Source organism: Hemibagrus wyckioides, linkage group LG02 (genome assembly GCF_019097595.1).
Source record: "Hemibagrus wyckioides isolate EC202008001 linkage group LG02, SWU_Hwy_1.0, whole genome shotgun sequence".
NCBI lineage: Eukaryota > Metazoa > Chordata > Actinopteri > Siluriformes > Bagridae > Hemibagrus > Hemibagrus wyckioides.
In genome coordinates this window covers 177,475-192,796 of record NC_080711.1, presented here as the reverse complement: position 1 = coordinate 192,796, position 15,322 = coordinate 177,475, and the positions used below count along the sequence as shown (strand labels likewise).

Below are 15,322 nucleotides of genomic sequence, written 5' to 3'. Positions count from 1 at the left end.
AACCTCCTCAGTGCTTTATCAAAGTGATTTGAACTGATGTTGATGATTCTATAATGTTTTGTAGAGTCGAGTTCCTGGGACAGTTATTCCTCTGTGTGCAGCTCAGTGTGAACGCATGTTTAACACCACACGCACTCCAGGAGAGGAGACCGGTAACACACACACACACACACACACACACACAGTAAGACACATGTAATAACAAATATTGAGACAAAATCCTGTAGGTGTTATGTTGTAACAAAATGGTGTATTTCCGCTACTAACTGGTATGGAGTGTGGATGTCAAAAATTGGAGACCAGTGGCACTTTTGACCACAGACTATGAGATCCTATCTAAAAGTTTAGCCAAAAGCTTGAAGCACCATCTCCATTCAGTAGTGGATAAAGACCAAACCTACTGCATTCCAGACAGATCAGCTTTTGATAACTTGTTCCTGGTGCCTGATGTGCTAGAGACCTCTGATGGGACTGCAGGTTTAATCTCCTTAGATCAAGAAAAGGCATTTGACAGAGTTGGACCACACATATCTGTTTAAAGTTATAAAGGCTTTTGGTTTTGGAGGAACGTTTTTAAATTGGGTTAAGCTACTCTATACTGAGGCATCATGCATGGTCAAGGTAGAAGGTGGATTGCCGGCCAATTTCAGTCTCAAGGGGAAGGCTGTCCATTGTCTGGTCAGTTATATGCTTTGGCAATAGAACCACTACTGTTTTATCTTAGACAGAGACTATCAGGGTTCCATGTTCATGGTGGGCTTCAGGGCCCAAAGTTGTCAATTTCTGCACAGTTTTTGTTACCCATGATCAGGACATTAAAACCCTGAGTGCAGCACTCCAGGTGTATCAGAATGCTTCTTCAGCTAAAGTGAACTGGGACAAAAGCGAGGCTTTATGGGCAGGTCAGGTACATTCTGGTAAACTTCCAGTACTGCTCTAAAAGTTAAAGTGGGGTGCAAATGGACTTGAGTGTCTTTTTAGGAACAGACAACTTCCAAAAACAGAACTGGGAGGGCATAGTGGAGAGTGTGTGCACCAAATTGCCTAGATGGAAATGGTTGCTTCCCCAGTTGTCCTACAGGGGAGAGTTCTAGTTGCTAATAACTTGGTTGCTCTCCACCTTATGGCACAGACTCTGTGTATTACAACAACCTGCAGGACTTGTGCAAGAAGTGCAGAGGCAGCTAGTGAGCTGCTTCTGGTTAGGCCAGCACTGGGTTCGAGCTGTACTGCATCTACCAGTACAAGAAGGTGGACACGGATTGGTAGACATCAGGTCCAGTATAACGACCTTCAGACTCCAAACAGCCCAGAAGTTGCTATATTACAGCTCAATGTCCTGGAAAGACATAGCCACTGTGCTTCTAATGAAGGCAGGTGAAATGGGCTTGGACAAGCACTTGTTCCTGATGAACTTGCAAGAAACAGACTTGGTGAACCTCACACTTTTTTTACAGGTCTGTGCTGGAAGCTTGTAGGTTTCTTTCCTTTTCAAGGATGCCTGATGCAACAGCTGGAACATGGCTGCTAGAGGAGCCTCTACTCAACAACCAGCTCCTCAACCCAAGGGTCCTGTGTTCAGCCAGCCTGTGCTCACGTCTAAGAACTACTGGTTTTACAAAGCTAGGTCACATTGTGAGCACAGGGTGGGCAGCTGTCAGGGAAAGAACTGTGAATAGGTCACAACAACTACTGGACCAACTGGCAGCAGAGACATGCCGGTCACTGCCTGCTGCCTACCAGGAGTTCCTGAATGACCAAACTGTTATCGACCAGTGGAGAGAGGGAGGTCAGTATGAGTTCCCTACGCTGAACAACTCTGCAGCTGTGGAAGAGCCTTTCTTTAACCACTCTGGAACTGGGCACCTTCGGGCTGGCTGGGAAGAAAGCTCTATATATGCTCTGTGTAAAGGTGTGGCATACACAGTCCCTAGCGGGAGTTCCAGCTAGTAGGTGGACTGAGAATTTTGGTAACAACTCTTCCCTTAAAAGCAGCTGGCTGTCCCTTTACAATCGTCCGATAGATAAACGGACAGGCAACCTCCAGTGGAGCGATAGCCACAAACAGACATCGGGTGCACCTCGACCCTAGTGTTGGGGAGGGTTGTCCATTTTGTCTCAGGTCTGAATCTGTTTTTTATCTCTTTTCAGAATGCACATGGCTAAAAAATCTGTTTCTGTTGCTGGAACGCTGGTTTTCAGGTATAGGCGGTGTCTTCTCCCTTCAGGTTTTTATTTTCGGGCCAAAATATACAGCAAAACAAAACGCACTGTAGTTCTGCTTGGTTTTTTATCTGGTACAGTGAAACTGTTAATCTAGAAATCAAGCGAAAACAAAATGTCAGGACAGGCTACAGTCCATGTAGTAGTGATGTTTAAGGGATTAGTAGCTGCGAGGCTCAGAGTCGAACATGCGTACTGTGCTCTAGTCAGAAAGCTGCCTGTGTTCATGGAGATTTGGGGTAGAAATTCAAATTAAAATTTTATTCGTCACATACAAAATCATACACAGTAGGACATGTAGTGAAATGCTTATTACGACTGTCCTACATTTGAAGAAGAGTATAAAGTAAAGTGTGTGGACAAGAAAAGTATAGGGATATAGGTAATAAAAATATATATGGAAAAATAGGAAGAATAAAAACTAACATAGTAGAAATTAAAGACATGATAAATTATGAAAAACACTAATAGTTATGCAAAGCCGATTGTGTATCGGATATACATATACAAATATATGTGTATATAAATATATAAAAAAAATATATATATATAAAAAAATAAAAATAAAAGTGTGTATATAATATAAACATCATATAGACATAATAAATAATAACATAATACAACATATTATACACAATATATTATATATAATATAATAAAATAATATAATAGCATAATAATATAATATCTATAATAATAATATAATATCTATAATATAATAATAATATGATAATATAATGTAATATTTATAAATATTTATAAAAATATATAAATATATACATGTATAAACATTTTTAATTATATAGTATATACATGTATGTAGATAGAAAAAGTCATATATAAATATAAATGTAATGACAATAAATAATACGATATGTAAAGTGTCAGTGCAGTACGCACACAAAGATGTCCAGTGGGTGTGGTTATTGTGTGTGCAGAGTAGTGCAGGGTATACAATTAGTGCAATTTGTGTGTGCAACAATCAGCTGAGGTAAAATGTCATGTTCATGTGTGGGGTAAGTCCAGAAAGTCCAGGTTCTAGGTGTTCTGGTTGAGGGCCCGATTGGCCTGCGGGAAGAAGCTCCTCCTCATTGTGTTCACCTTCAAGGAACGGAAACGTTTCCCTGACCACAACAGTGAGATGAGTCCATTGTGGGATGGCTGAGGTCCTTCGTTATCTTCCTGGCCTTGGTCCAGCACCGCTTGCTGTACATAGTGTCCAGGTCAGGAAGCTTGGTGCAGATGGTACGCTGGGCTGATCACACCACCCTCTGGAGAGCTTGTCTGTCCTGTTTGGTGCTGTTTCCAAACCAGGCTGTGATACTCCCCATCAGGATGCTCTCAATGGGGCAGGTGTAGAATGCCTTTAACACCTTTGAGGGAAGTTTAAAGTCCTTCAGGTGTTTAAGATGATAAAGACACTGCCGGGCCTTCTTCACCAGGGTGTTGACATGACAGGACCATGTCAGGTCCTGCGTGATGTAAACGCCTAGGTACCAGAAACTGTCCACTCTCTCCACTGGGGACTCGTTGATAGTGAGGGGCTGGTAATTCCTCTCCTGCTTGGTGCTGAAGTCCACTATCAGCTCCTTAGTCTTGCTGACTTTCAGGAGGAAATTGTTGACCTGGCACCATAATTCCAGGTTTCTAACCTCCTCTAGGTAGGCCGTCTCGTCGTTGTTGGAGATCAGGCCCACCACCACAGTATCTCCCGCAAACATAATGATGTTGTTGGAGCTGGAAGTGGCCACACCATAGTTGGTGTACAGAGAGTACAGCAGGGGGCTCAGAACACAGCCCTGGGGGGCTCCAGTGCTGAGAGTGAGTGAGGGTGAGACATGGTTGCCCAACCGTACCGCCTGTGGTCTGTCTGTGAGGAAGTTGGAGATCCAGCGACACAGGGATGGGCTGAGGCGCAGGATCTCCAACTTAGTGGTGAGTATGGAGGGAACTATGGTGTTAAACACTGAACTGTAGTCAACAAACAGCATTTTGACATAATTCCCTCTTCTGCTATCCAGATGGCTCAGGGCTGTATGATGGAGGTGTGCGATGGCATCCTCAGTAGATCGGTTGGGACGGTACGCGAACTGTAGCGGGTCCAGGGTGTCAGGTAGGGAAGAAGTGATGAAGTCTCTGATTAGTCCTTCGAAGCACTTCATCACTACTGAGGTAAGGGCCACTGGGCGGTAGTCATTCAGGCAGGCGGGCTGGGGTTTCTTGGGGACTGGAACAATGGTGGACCGTTTGAAGCATGTCGGGATTATAGACTGATCCAAGGAGAGGTTGAATATCTCAGTGAACACAGGATCAAGCTGGTCAGCACAGGCCTTCAGGACCCGACCCGTGATGCCATCTGGTCCTGCTGCCTTCTTGGTATTCACTCTCCTTTCTCACGTTGTGCTCCGAGATGATGAATGCGTTTTCTTCTCCGGCATGCTCCACATGTGTGCTGCCAATAGCATTGCTAATGCCGTTAGCGCTGTGAGCTGCAGCCTCGAAGCAAGCGTAAAAGGTGTTTAGCTCGTCTGCCAGAGAAGTGTCTGCATTCACCGATCTGGAAGATGGTGTTTTGTAGTTCGTCATAGTTCTTAGTCCCTGCCATACGATAAATCCGCGAACGGATTTATCCACCCACGACTTCTGATTGGGAAATGTTCTGATGATAGTCTTGTGAACTGTGTCATCCGCTAGTTTCCTGATGAATCCCACAACCGCTTCCATAAACATGTTGACATCATCAGAGCTGCGCTGAAACATGTCCCAGTCTGCGTCATCCAGAGCATCCTGCAGAGCGGCCATCGATTGGTCCATCCAGTGTGAGACCTCCCTCCGAGCCGGAACTTCCTGCTTGAGCCTTTGTTTATATTTTGGCATGAGGAAGATGTCGGCGTGGTCGGATTTCCCAAACGGGGGGTGAGGTTGTGCCTTGTAGCCGTCTCTGACTGTTGTGTAGCAGTGGTCCAGTGTCCTTTCACCCCTGGTGGGGCAGGTGATGTGCTGATAAAAGTTCGACGCTGTGCGTTTGAGGTTGGCGCTGTTAAAATCCCCAGTCTGGTGTCTGGTGCTGCTTTATGCAGCTCGCATAAAGCAGTGTCTGTGTCTGCCCGAGGTGGAATATAAACAGCACTGACTATGACTGATGTAAACTCCTGAGGAAGATAAAAAGGACAACATTTGATGGTCAATAGTTCCAGGTTGGGTGAGCAGGAGCGTGTGAGAGGAACAACACTCGCGCTGTTGCACCAGCTACTGTTCACCATTAAACACACGCCGCCTCCCCTTGACTTCCCCGATTCCAGTGTTCTGTCCATGCGGTGAACCGAGAAGAACTCGGCCAGCTGGATGGCATGGTCTGGCACCGCTGGGTTCTAACCCTGGGCTCTCTTTTTTTTTTTTCTCATTCTGGAGTTTTTTATTAATTTCATTTAATTTTTTCTGTATTTGATTTACTCTGCTCTTGATGGTATGATATGATGCAATTTTTCTGTTTAACATGGCATCCATATAACCCAGTAAAGGGTTTATTAAAATTCAAAAATTCTCTCTCTCTCTCTCTCTCTCTCTCTCTCTCTCTCTCGGTGCATGCTGGGAAGCGGAAGTGTGGGAGGGTAATCACAAGGAGAGAAAAGGGTCTTGTTCAACTTTAAACTTTTTTCCTTTTTCTTCTTTTCTAAAAAAACTTCTCGTTGCACATTAAGTCCACGTGTGAGAGTATTTTGTGTGTGCTTGTTCCTGTTTCTCCGGGAGCAGTCTATCACACCATCAGGTGTGTAACTAATGCAAGAGTCTCAGTAGAAGACGTGCTTTTGGATATAGCTGAACGAGTGGGAAATGAAAACATCGTCTCTGCTTCCCGAATGAACAAGGCAGTGGTGGTGTTCCTGAAGCAGGAGCAGTTGGTCAGTAAGCTGGTCTCGAGCGGACTTATGGTAAGTGCCGGTTATGTTATGGTTCAGCCGTTAGCCTCACCCACCATCAGAGTGATTATTTATTTTGATTATGTCCCACCGTTTATTTCCGACACCGAGATTGAACGCAAGCTCTCCCACTTTGGTAAGTTTGCTAGTGGGGTAAGAATGGTGCCGCTCGGCTGTAAGAGCCCGGCTCTGAGGCATTTGGTGTCGTTCAGGAGACAGGTTTATATGTTCCTGAAGTCTCCGACCCTGAACGTGTCTTTCCGTTGTTTACACAAAGGAAAGTCATACATGCTGTACGCGAGCACGGGGGAGATGCGCTGCTTCGAGTGGGGTAATGTTTGGCATATGAAACTCTCCTGTCCCTATAGAGACGGGGCAGAGGGTGAAGCAGGTCCAAGTAACAGAGGAACAGGTGAACACCAGAAATGATGGAGCTATAACAGAGGAGCAGACCAGAAGTAAAGAAAATCAGGGAGAGGAAAGTGTGGAGGAGAATGTAAATGATGGAATCAAGGTTACTGAGATGGAAAAAATGTGTGTAGCTGAGGAGGTTTCAGCTGCAGATGGTGTGTGTGATGGTATAAATACTGAGGTGCAGGTGCCAGGGGTGAAGGGGTTAGGGTCTGCAGGTGAGAACAGTGTAGAGGCTGCAGGCTCAGACCCTGTTCCTGTAGTTAACCATGAAGGAACAGCAGATACGGGATTGAGAAAACAACAAGGAGAACCAATGGATGAAGGAATGGAAAATGATGATGATGACGATGATGGTGGTGCATTGTCGGATTTCTCGGATGTATCTGACATCTCTCACATAGGTGATCAGGTGTATTTATTAGAAGAGATTAATGAGTTTCTGGACAAGACATTTGGTAAAGCAGTTGATGTGCGAAGCTTTTTTACGGATGTAAAACAGTTTGAAAACTCGGTTCTGTACTGGCAGCGGAGGGTTGGAGAGGACAGACTGAGCCAATGAAAAAGATTTCGCTTAAAAAAGATCTTAACCAAGTTAAGGAGGGGGAAAACCTCCCAATCAGATGAAAATTGAGTAAACAGGTCAAATGAAACGTGGATCACTCAGGGTGTCTTTCCTGTCCTCACTTTTCTTACTGTCTTTTTTCCCCTTTTTCAAACCCTCTTTATGAATATTATAAGGGTGGGCTCGCTAAATATCAATGGGGGACGGGATATGAGGAAAAGAGCACTGATCAAAGAATTTATTAACTTAAAGGGAGTAAATGTAACATTCTTACAGGAAATACACACTGATGAGGATAATGAGGTAGACTTGAAGAGATGGTGGGAAGGGGAATGCATTCTTATAGTTATAGAACAAACTTAAGTGCAGGAGTAGCTGTCCTCTTCTCAAAAAACTTAGATCTAAAATTATTATCCAGTGTTGAAGTAGAAAAGGGTAGAATTTTAGTTATAAAAGCAGAAATGTTAGCTTACTGTTTATTAATGTTTATGCACCCAATAACTGTATAGAGCAGGCAGGGACTTTTAAAAAGTTAAAAAATGTATTAAGACAGTACAGGGAAGATGATGTTTGTGTGATAATGGGAGGAGACTGGAACTGCACACTTCATTCTCATTTAGACAGAAATGGAGAGGAGCCACAACCACACACCAGCAGCATTCTTCTCAATATCATAAATGAAACTGATTTATTGGATGTGTGGAGGAATCGAAATAAAACAGCTAAGCATTATACATGGGTAAAAATAGTGGATTCCAGGATTGCAGGTGCAAGACTGGATAGAATATATCTAAATAAATTAGAAAACAACAGGGTAGTTAATGCAGCCATAGTCCCCAACAGGTTTTCTGACCATCATATGGTCACTATAGATTTTAATGTCTCAAAACCACCATGTCCAAAATATTAGTGGCATTTTAACACCAAGTTACTACAAGACAAGTCCTTCTGTGAAAAATTCTGTAGGTCTGGGAAATTTGGGGTTTAAGACAGGAGCAGTTTGAGAGTCTGTCAGAGTGGTGGGAAGTGGGTAAAACCAATATTAGGGTCCTTTGTCAACAGTTTAGCCGTAATACCACTGGAGTTTTAAAAAAGAACATAGCACAGCTGGAAATGGACATCAGCAAAATAGAACATTTAATTGAATGTAATGCTGGGGGTGTAAACATGGACTTAAAGGTGAAGAAGCTGGAACTGAAGGCTCTTTTAGAGGAACACGTAAAAGGTGCTTTAATAAGAGCCAGAGTATCTCCATTTCATCCAAAAGAAATGGATGTTCCAACTGCCTGCTTTTTTAATCTTGAGTGTAAAATGGCACGGCAAAAGCGTACTTCACCTTCGTCGAGAAGACGGTACCATAACTTCAGATCCTGGGGAAATGAGAAGGATGGCTACCAACTTTTATGAAGAACTGTTTGGAAGGACTAAATGTGAGCCTGAGCACATAGCTAAAACAAGAGGACAGAAATATGCTGGAGTCAAGAATAAATTTTGATGAACTATCGGAGGCAGTCCAGAAGCTTTCAACAGAGCGAGCCCCGGGACTCGATGGTCTACCAGCCGAATTTTACAAAGAATTGTGGGGTGTTCTAGGAAAAGACTTGTATGACGTTATCTGTGAAAGCTTTGAGAAGGGTAAATTACCCAATAGCTGTCAGCGGGCAGTGCTGTCACTTTTACCAAAGAATGGAGACTTGGGGTTGCTGAAGAAGTGGCACCCTGTATAACTAATGTGTACTGACTACAAAATTCTTTCTAAAGGTTTAGCTAACAGACTTAAAACATGCTTGAACCAGGTTTTGAAAAGTGAACAGACATACTGTACACCAGGTCGCACAATTATGGAAAAATGGGGGATCACCACAGCTTCCAGGGGGACTAAAATGGAGAATGGATGGGATCAAGGTTCTAGGTGTGTTTTTAGGTACAGAACAGCACAGACAGAAGAACTGGGAGGGCATGCTGGAAAAGGTACTAGCTAAGTTGTCTCACTGGAAATGGCTATTACCAGAACTATCCTATAGGGGTAGAGTCCTGGTTATAAACAACTTGGCTGCTTCCATGCTTTGCCACAAGCTGAACGTCCTACAGCCACCAGAAGGCCTGACAAAATTAGTCCAAAGACAATCTGTGGAGTTTATTTGGACTGGGCAGCACTGGATTCCTGCATGTGCGTTATACATACCAGTACAGGAAGGAGGTCAAAGCCTAGTGGACATAAAAAGCCGGATCATTACCTTTTGATTACAGGCAGCACAGAGACTCTTATTTGAAAATGACCTCGGGTGGACTAACATAGCCTGCGCTCTACTTAGGATCGAACATCCCCGGGATGTAAACAGATGGAGAACAGCTGCATCACTTCAGCAGAACACAAGGATCATTGTGGGTCCTAGACCACGTACTGGAGGAGGTGAGAGCAGCTCTGCTGAGAACCTGCAGGGAGGCTTTAGAAAGTCAGTCTTTACAAGGCAGCAGGAGCGACTACAATTTTCTTGCCATCACTGTTTCAGCACTTGTACAGGAGAATAACCAGGAGGATGGCATCAGGAGAACTCTCTTCAAAACGCCAGAGCTGGGGAAGTTCAAGGACATAACAAAAACAACATTGTATATTACATGTGTGAAAGTGAACCACCAAAATGTCCTAAGAAGAGTGAAAGTGTGGAGGTGGTCAGAGTTGTTTGGCCCAGATTTTGGAGGATGCTGGAGGTCTCTGTACAAGCCTCCTGTTGAGAAACATACAGCAGACCTGCAGTGGAGACTCCTCTATGGTGCAATAGCAACAAACAGACATGTGGCACACCTGAATCCAGCAGTGGGGAGGGAATGTCCATGTTGTGGGGTTGAGAAGACAGTAGACCATTTGTTTATCCATTGTGCAAGATTAAAAGGTCTCTTTAATTTTTTACAGTCTTGTTTTGAAGGTATGGGTAAAACGTTTTCCCATAGATGGTTCATTAGTGGCCCCAGATATAAATATCATGAAAGGAAAAAGAAGTGTTTATCTATCTGATGGGATCGGCGAAATTGGCCATCTGGAAGTCTCGAAAAAACAAAATGTTAGGAATAGGTTCAGTAGATGTGGAGAACATGTTGAAAGGGATGGTGGCAGCAAAAATACCAAACAAGTACGCTTATTTTAAATTGGTTAATAACCTTCAAGATTTTGCTGATGTTTGGACTGTGTGTGGGGGGGTGTTATGTGAAGTTGGACTTAACGGATCACTGGTTTTAAATTTTTAAAATGCTATAACATTTATTTTATTACAAATTTTATTTATGTTCTATTTATTCATATTTGTGGTGTATATAATGTGAATATGTAAAAACCCAAGAAAAAGAATGTTGATCAAATAAAGACGTGTTAAACCACTCTCTCTTTCTCTCTCTGTCTCTCTCTCTCTGTCTGTCTCGCTCTGTCTCTCTGTCTCTCTCTCTCTCTCTCTCTTTCTCTCTCTGTCTCTCTCTCTCTCTCTCTCTGTCTTTTTCTCTCTCTCTGTCTCTGTCTCTCTCTCTCTCTCTCTCTCTCTCTCTCTCTCTCTGCGCATGCTTGGTGGAGAGGCGAGTGTGGCGTGTAGAGCGCATGAGAGCGGTTGGCTAAGTGCAATTCTTTTCCGTTTAAAATCTTAGAATATTTATATACTTATTGTGTGTGTGTGTGTGCGGAAAATAACTGTGTGTGAGTGTGTTGTGTGTCCGGCACGTTGTCCGTGTTGTGTGTCCGGCGTGGTGTCCGTGTTGTGTGTCCGGCGTGGTGTCCGTGTTGTGTGTCCGGCACGGTGTCCGTGTTGTGTGTCCGGCATGGTGTCCGTGTTGTGTGTCCGGTGAGTGTAGAGGAATGTTGTCTAGCAGTCGTGGTGGGGCATGAGAACATTGTCTCTGCCTCCAGAATGAACAGTGCCATTGTGGTGTTTCTGAATAATGTTGAAAAGTGATCCAGAATGGAATAATTATTAATAATGAGACAATACTGGTTTCTCCCCTCAGTTCCCCATCTAAGAAGGTCATGTTGTCCAATGTCCATCCTTTTATTTCAGATGAGGCTATCTGTAAAGAGTTGTCTTGGTACAGGCGAATTGTCTGCCCCATTATGAGAATTCCCCTTTGGTTGTAAATCCCCACTGGTGAAACACTTGGTGTCTTTCAGGAGAATGGTGTTTATCGTGTTCAAAGAAGGTGTGGAAGAGCTGAATGCTGTTTTTAAATTCTCTATTGAAGGATTTGACTACAACATATTTGTCTCCTCAGATGCAGATATTAAGTGTTTTAAATGTGGTAAAACAGGTCATCTTGTTCAGGCCTGCCCTGAGAGGCAGAGTGACCCCGGTGTTTGTGAGCGCCCGGGGCAGGTGAACATGGAGAACGGATGGGCGCCAGGTATAGATGGTCTCCCTGTTGAATTCTACAAAGCTTTCTGGGCAGTATTAGGGCAGGACGTGCTGGAGGTCCTACAGGGCAGCATGAATGTCGGTCAGCTCCTGCTGAGTTGCGGGAGAGCCATCCTGACCCTGCTGCCAAAAAGGGAGACCTGACCCACCTGAAGAACTGGCACCCGGTGTCACTACTGTGCACTGGCATCAAGCTGCTCTCAAAAGCATTAGCCTCAAGACTGACCAAGGTTATGGAGCAGATCACTCACCAGGATCAGTCGTACTGTGTGTCTGATAGGTCTGTATTTGTCAGCATATGCAGATGACCTGGTAATAATGATAGACTCACAAAAAGACGTGAACGTTTTAACTGACATTTTAAATGACTTTCAGGTTTATCTTCTGCAAAAGTCAACTGGACCCAAAGTGAAGCCATTTTAATTGGGGAGTGGGGAGGTGGGCAACCTTCACTACCAGGGGGTCTAGTGTGGAAAAAAGGTGGTTTTAAATACTTGGGTGTCTACCTGGGGAATGCTGAGTTTTTAAATAAAAACTGGGAAGGCTCTGTAGAGCACGTGAAGAGCAGACTGAGCAGGTGGAAGCGGCTGGTCCCAAGGATGTCCTACAGGGAATGAATGCTGGTCATCAACAACCTCGCCGTTTTGTCCCTCTGGCACAAGCTGGCATGCGTGGATCCGCCGCCAAACCTGCTGGCGAACATCCAGGCCCTGCTGGTGGACTTCTTTTGGGACGGTCTACATTGGATTCCTCAGAGCGTCTTTCACCTGCCAAAGTGGAGGGGGGGACAGGGGCTGGTCCAGATAGCCGGCAGAACTGCAGCTTTCCGCCTCCAGTTCATCCAGAGATTTCTCGCTGGTCCCAAAGACTTAATATGGAGAGCAGCAGCCCATGGACTTTTACACAAGGTCAGAGTACTGGGGCTAGACCAAACTTTGTCTTTAATGGACACCAAAACGCTGGACATTTCTGGATTACCAAGTTTTTACCGTGGACTTTTTAAAATATGGAACTGTTTTAGAAAACAAAACTACAGAATGCTACACTGGCTGCTGGAGGAGCCCCTGATTCATGGCGGGAGACTGGACATCTCCGGTGTGACCGCCCCTGCGTTGTCCGGAGTACTCATCTCCTCAAGGGTCATGACACTCCGGGAGCTGGTGAACATCGCGGGGACGGACTTGTCGTGGGCAGAGGACCTGGCAGCACGTTTGGGACTAAGGTCCCTGCGTGTTGTCAACCAGCTCTTACATCGCTGGAGGACTGCCCTAACATCAGAGGAGCGTGTTCAGCTGATGGACTACCAGATTACCAAGACCAACCCTGCAGAAGAAGGACGTTTTCCCCAGCTGGACATCACTTCTGACCTTGACGGGTCTGAAGGTCCGCTCCTGGAGTGCCAGGGCGAAGGGGAGATGAACTTTGGTTTTAAGTTTTTAAACAAGGAGAAGCTGAGTGGGAGGGTGGACACCCCATGGAGAAGTGTACATGGTTTTAATGATGATATTAAACCAGAGTGGACGCACTGTATAAACCACCGTTAACTAAAAAATCTGCTGACCTCCAGTGGAGGATTTTACACTGTATTATCTCTGTGAACTCTTTTATTTCTGTTTTAAACCCTGATGTTGCACATGATTGTCCTTTTTGTTCACAGAGAGAAACAGTTTTTCATGCTTTTATTCACTGCTCCAGGTTACAGTCACTGTTTGTGTTTTTACGGAGCATTTTAAGGTCTTTTTAATGTTGTTTTTACTTTTCAGTGTTTTATTTTTGGTTTTAATTTTGTCAGGAAACACCGGTTCAGGTGCCAACTGATCAATTTTATATTTGCCAAAAATGGCAATTTACCTGAGCAGAAAAAAACAGATTGCACAAAACAGACTGTGCTGCTAAAAGAATTTTCTCCAGGCTGGTTAAATCAAGAATTTAAATTAATTTTAATTTTTATAAGAGTATGAATGATTTGTTGATGTTTGAGGCAGTGTGGTGGTGTGAGAAAGCTCTGTGCACTGTTGAAGAAGGAGAGCTCTGCTTTGCACCAGAGCTAAACTAATTCTCACTTTTTTTAACTATCCCCTGCTATACTGAACCCAATTTATTGAAATGGTTTTAATATGTATTTATTTATTCATTTATTTATTTATTGAGTGACCTATGTATAATGTGACTTTAAATAAAAGGACTGTAAAAAGTAAAAAAAAATCTGTCTCTCTCTCTCTCTCTCTCTCTCTCTCTCTATGTCTCTCTCTCTCACACAGACACACTGAGGCACTGGGAGGACAGTGAGTTTGTGGCCGTCTACCACAGGGGGCGCTATTTCAGGCTGTGGGTTTATTCTGCTGGACGTCTTCTCTCTCCCCGAGAAATACAACACCAGATCCAGAACATCTTGGATCACCCTTCAGCTCCAGCACCAGGAGAGGAGAGACTGGGAGCACTGACCGCTGGAAACAGGTTACATATACACACATACACAAACACATATACTCTCCACACTATACACTCCACATTATATACTCCACACTATACACTCCACACTATATACTCCACACTATACACTCCACATTATATACTCCACACTATATACTCCACACTATACACACCACACTATACACTCCACATTATATACTCCACACTATACACTCCACACTGTAGACTCCACACTATATACTCCACACTACACACTATATACTCCACACTATATACTCCACACTATACTCTCCACACTATACTCTCCACACTACACATTATCCACACCACACTATACACTCCACACTATACACTATACACTCCACACTATATACTCCACACTATACACTCCACACTATATAGTCCACACTATACACTCCACACTGCACATTATACACTCCACACTATACACTACACAGCGCACACTATACACTACACACTATACACTACACACTACACACTATACATACTATACACTACACACTACACACTATACACTACACACCATACACTACACACTACACACCATACACTATACACTGCACACTATACACTACACACTATACATACTATACACTACACACCATACACTATACACTACACACTATACACTACACACCATACACTACACACTACACACCATACACTATACACTGCACACTATACACTACACACTATACACACTATACACTACACACTGCACACTATACACTACACACTATACACTCCACACTATACACACTATACACTACACACCATACACTATACACTGCACACTATACACTACACACTATACACACTATACACTACACACCATACACTATACACTACACACTACACACTGCACACTATACACTACACACCATACACTATACACTGCACACTATACACTACACACTATACATACTATACACTACACACCATACACTATACACTACACACTATACACTACACACCATACACTACACACTACACACCATACACTATACACTGCACACTATACACTACACACTATACACACTATACACTACACACTGCACACTATACACTACACACTATACACTCCACACTATACACACTATACACTACACACCATACACTATACACTGCACACTATACACTACACACTATACACACTATACACTACACACCATACACTATACACTACACACTACACACTGCACACTATACACTACACACTATACACTCCACACTTTACACTACACACTATACACTACACACCATACACTATACACTACACACCATACACTATACACTACACACTATACACTATACACCATACACTACACACCATACACTATACACTACACACTATACAC

The 15,322-nt window shown here is 43.7% G+C and overlaps 1 protein-coding gene across 2 annotated transcripts in view; it reads left to right on the top strand.

Annotated features, from left to right (window-relative positions):
- The first annotated feature begins 45 nt into the window (after nucleotides 1-45).
- Nucleotides 46-15,322, top strand: part of LOC131369243 (carnitine O-palmitoyltransferase 1, liver isoform-like) — a 55,649-nt gene continuing 40,372 nt past the window's right edge. The window contains exons 1-2 of one of the 2 annotated variants that reach the window (XM_058415772.1): nucleotides 46-152; nucleotides 13,772-13,967. In XM_058415772.1, coding sequence (XP_058271755.1) covers nucleotides 116-152; nucleotides 13,772-13,967 — 233 coding nt within the window. In that variant the 5' untranslated portion in view covers nucleotides 46-115. Of the gene's footprint in view, nucleotides 153-1,461; nucleotides 1,790-13,771; nucleotides 13,968-15,322 lie in introns of those variants that run through there. The other variant, XM_058415761.1, reaches the window with a different exon arrangement.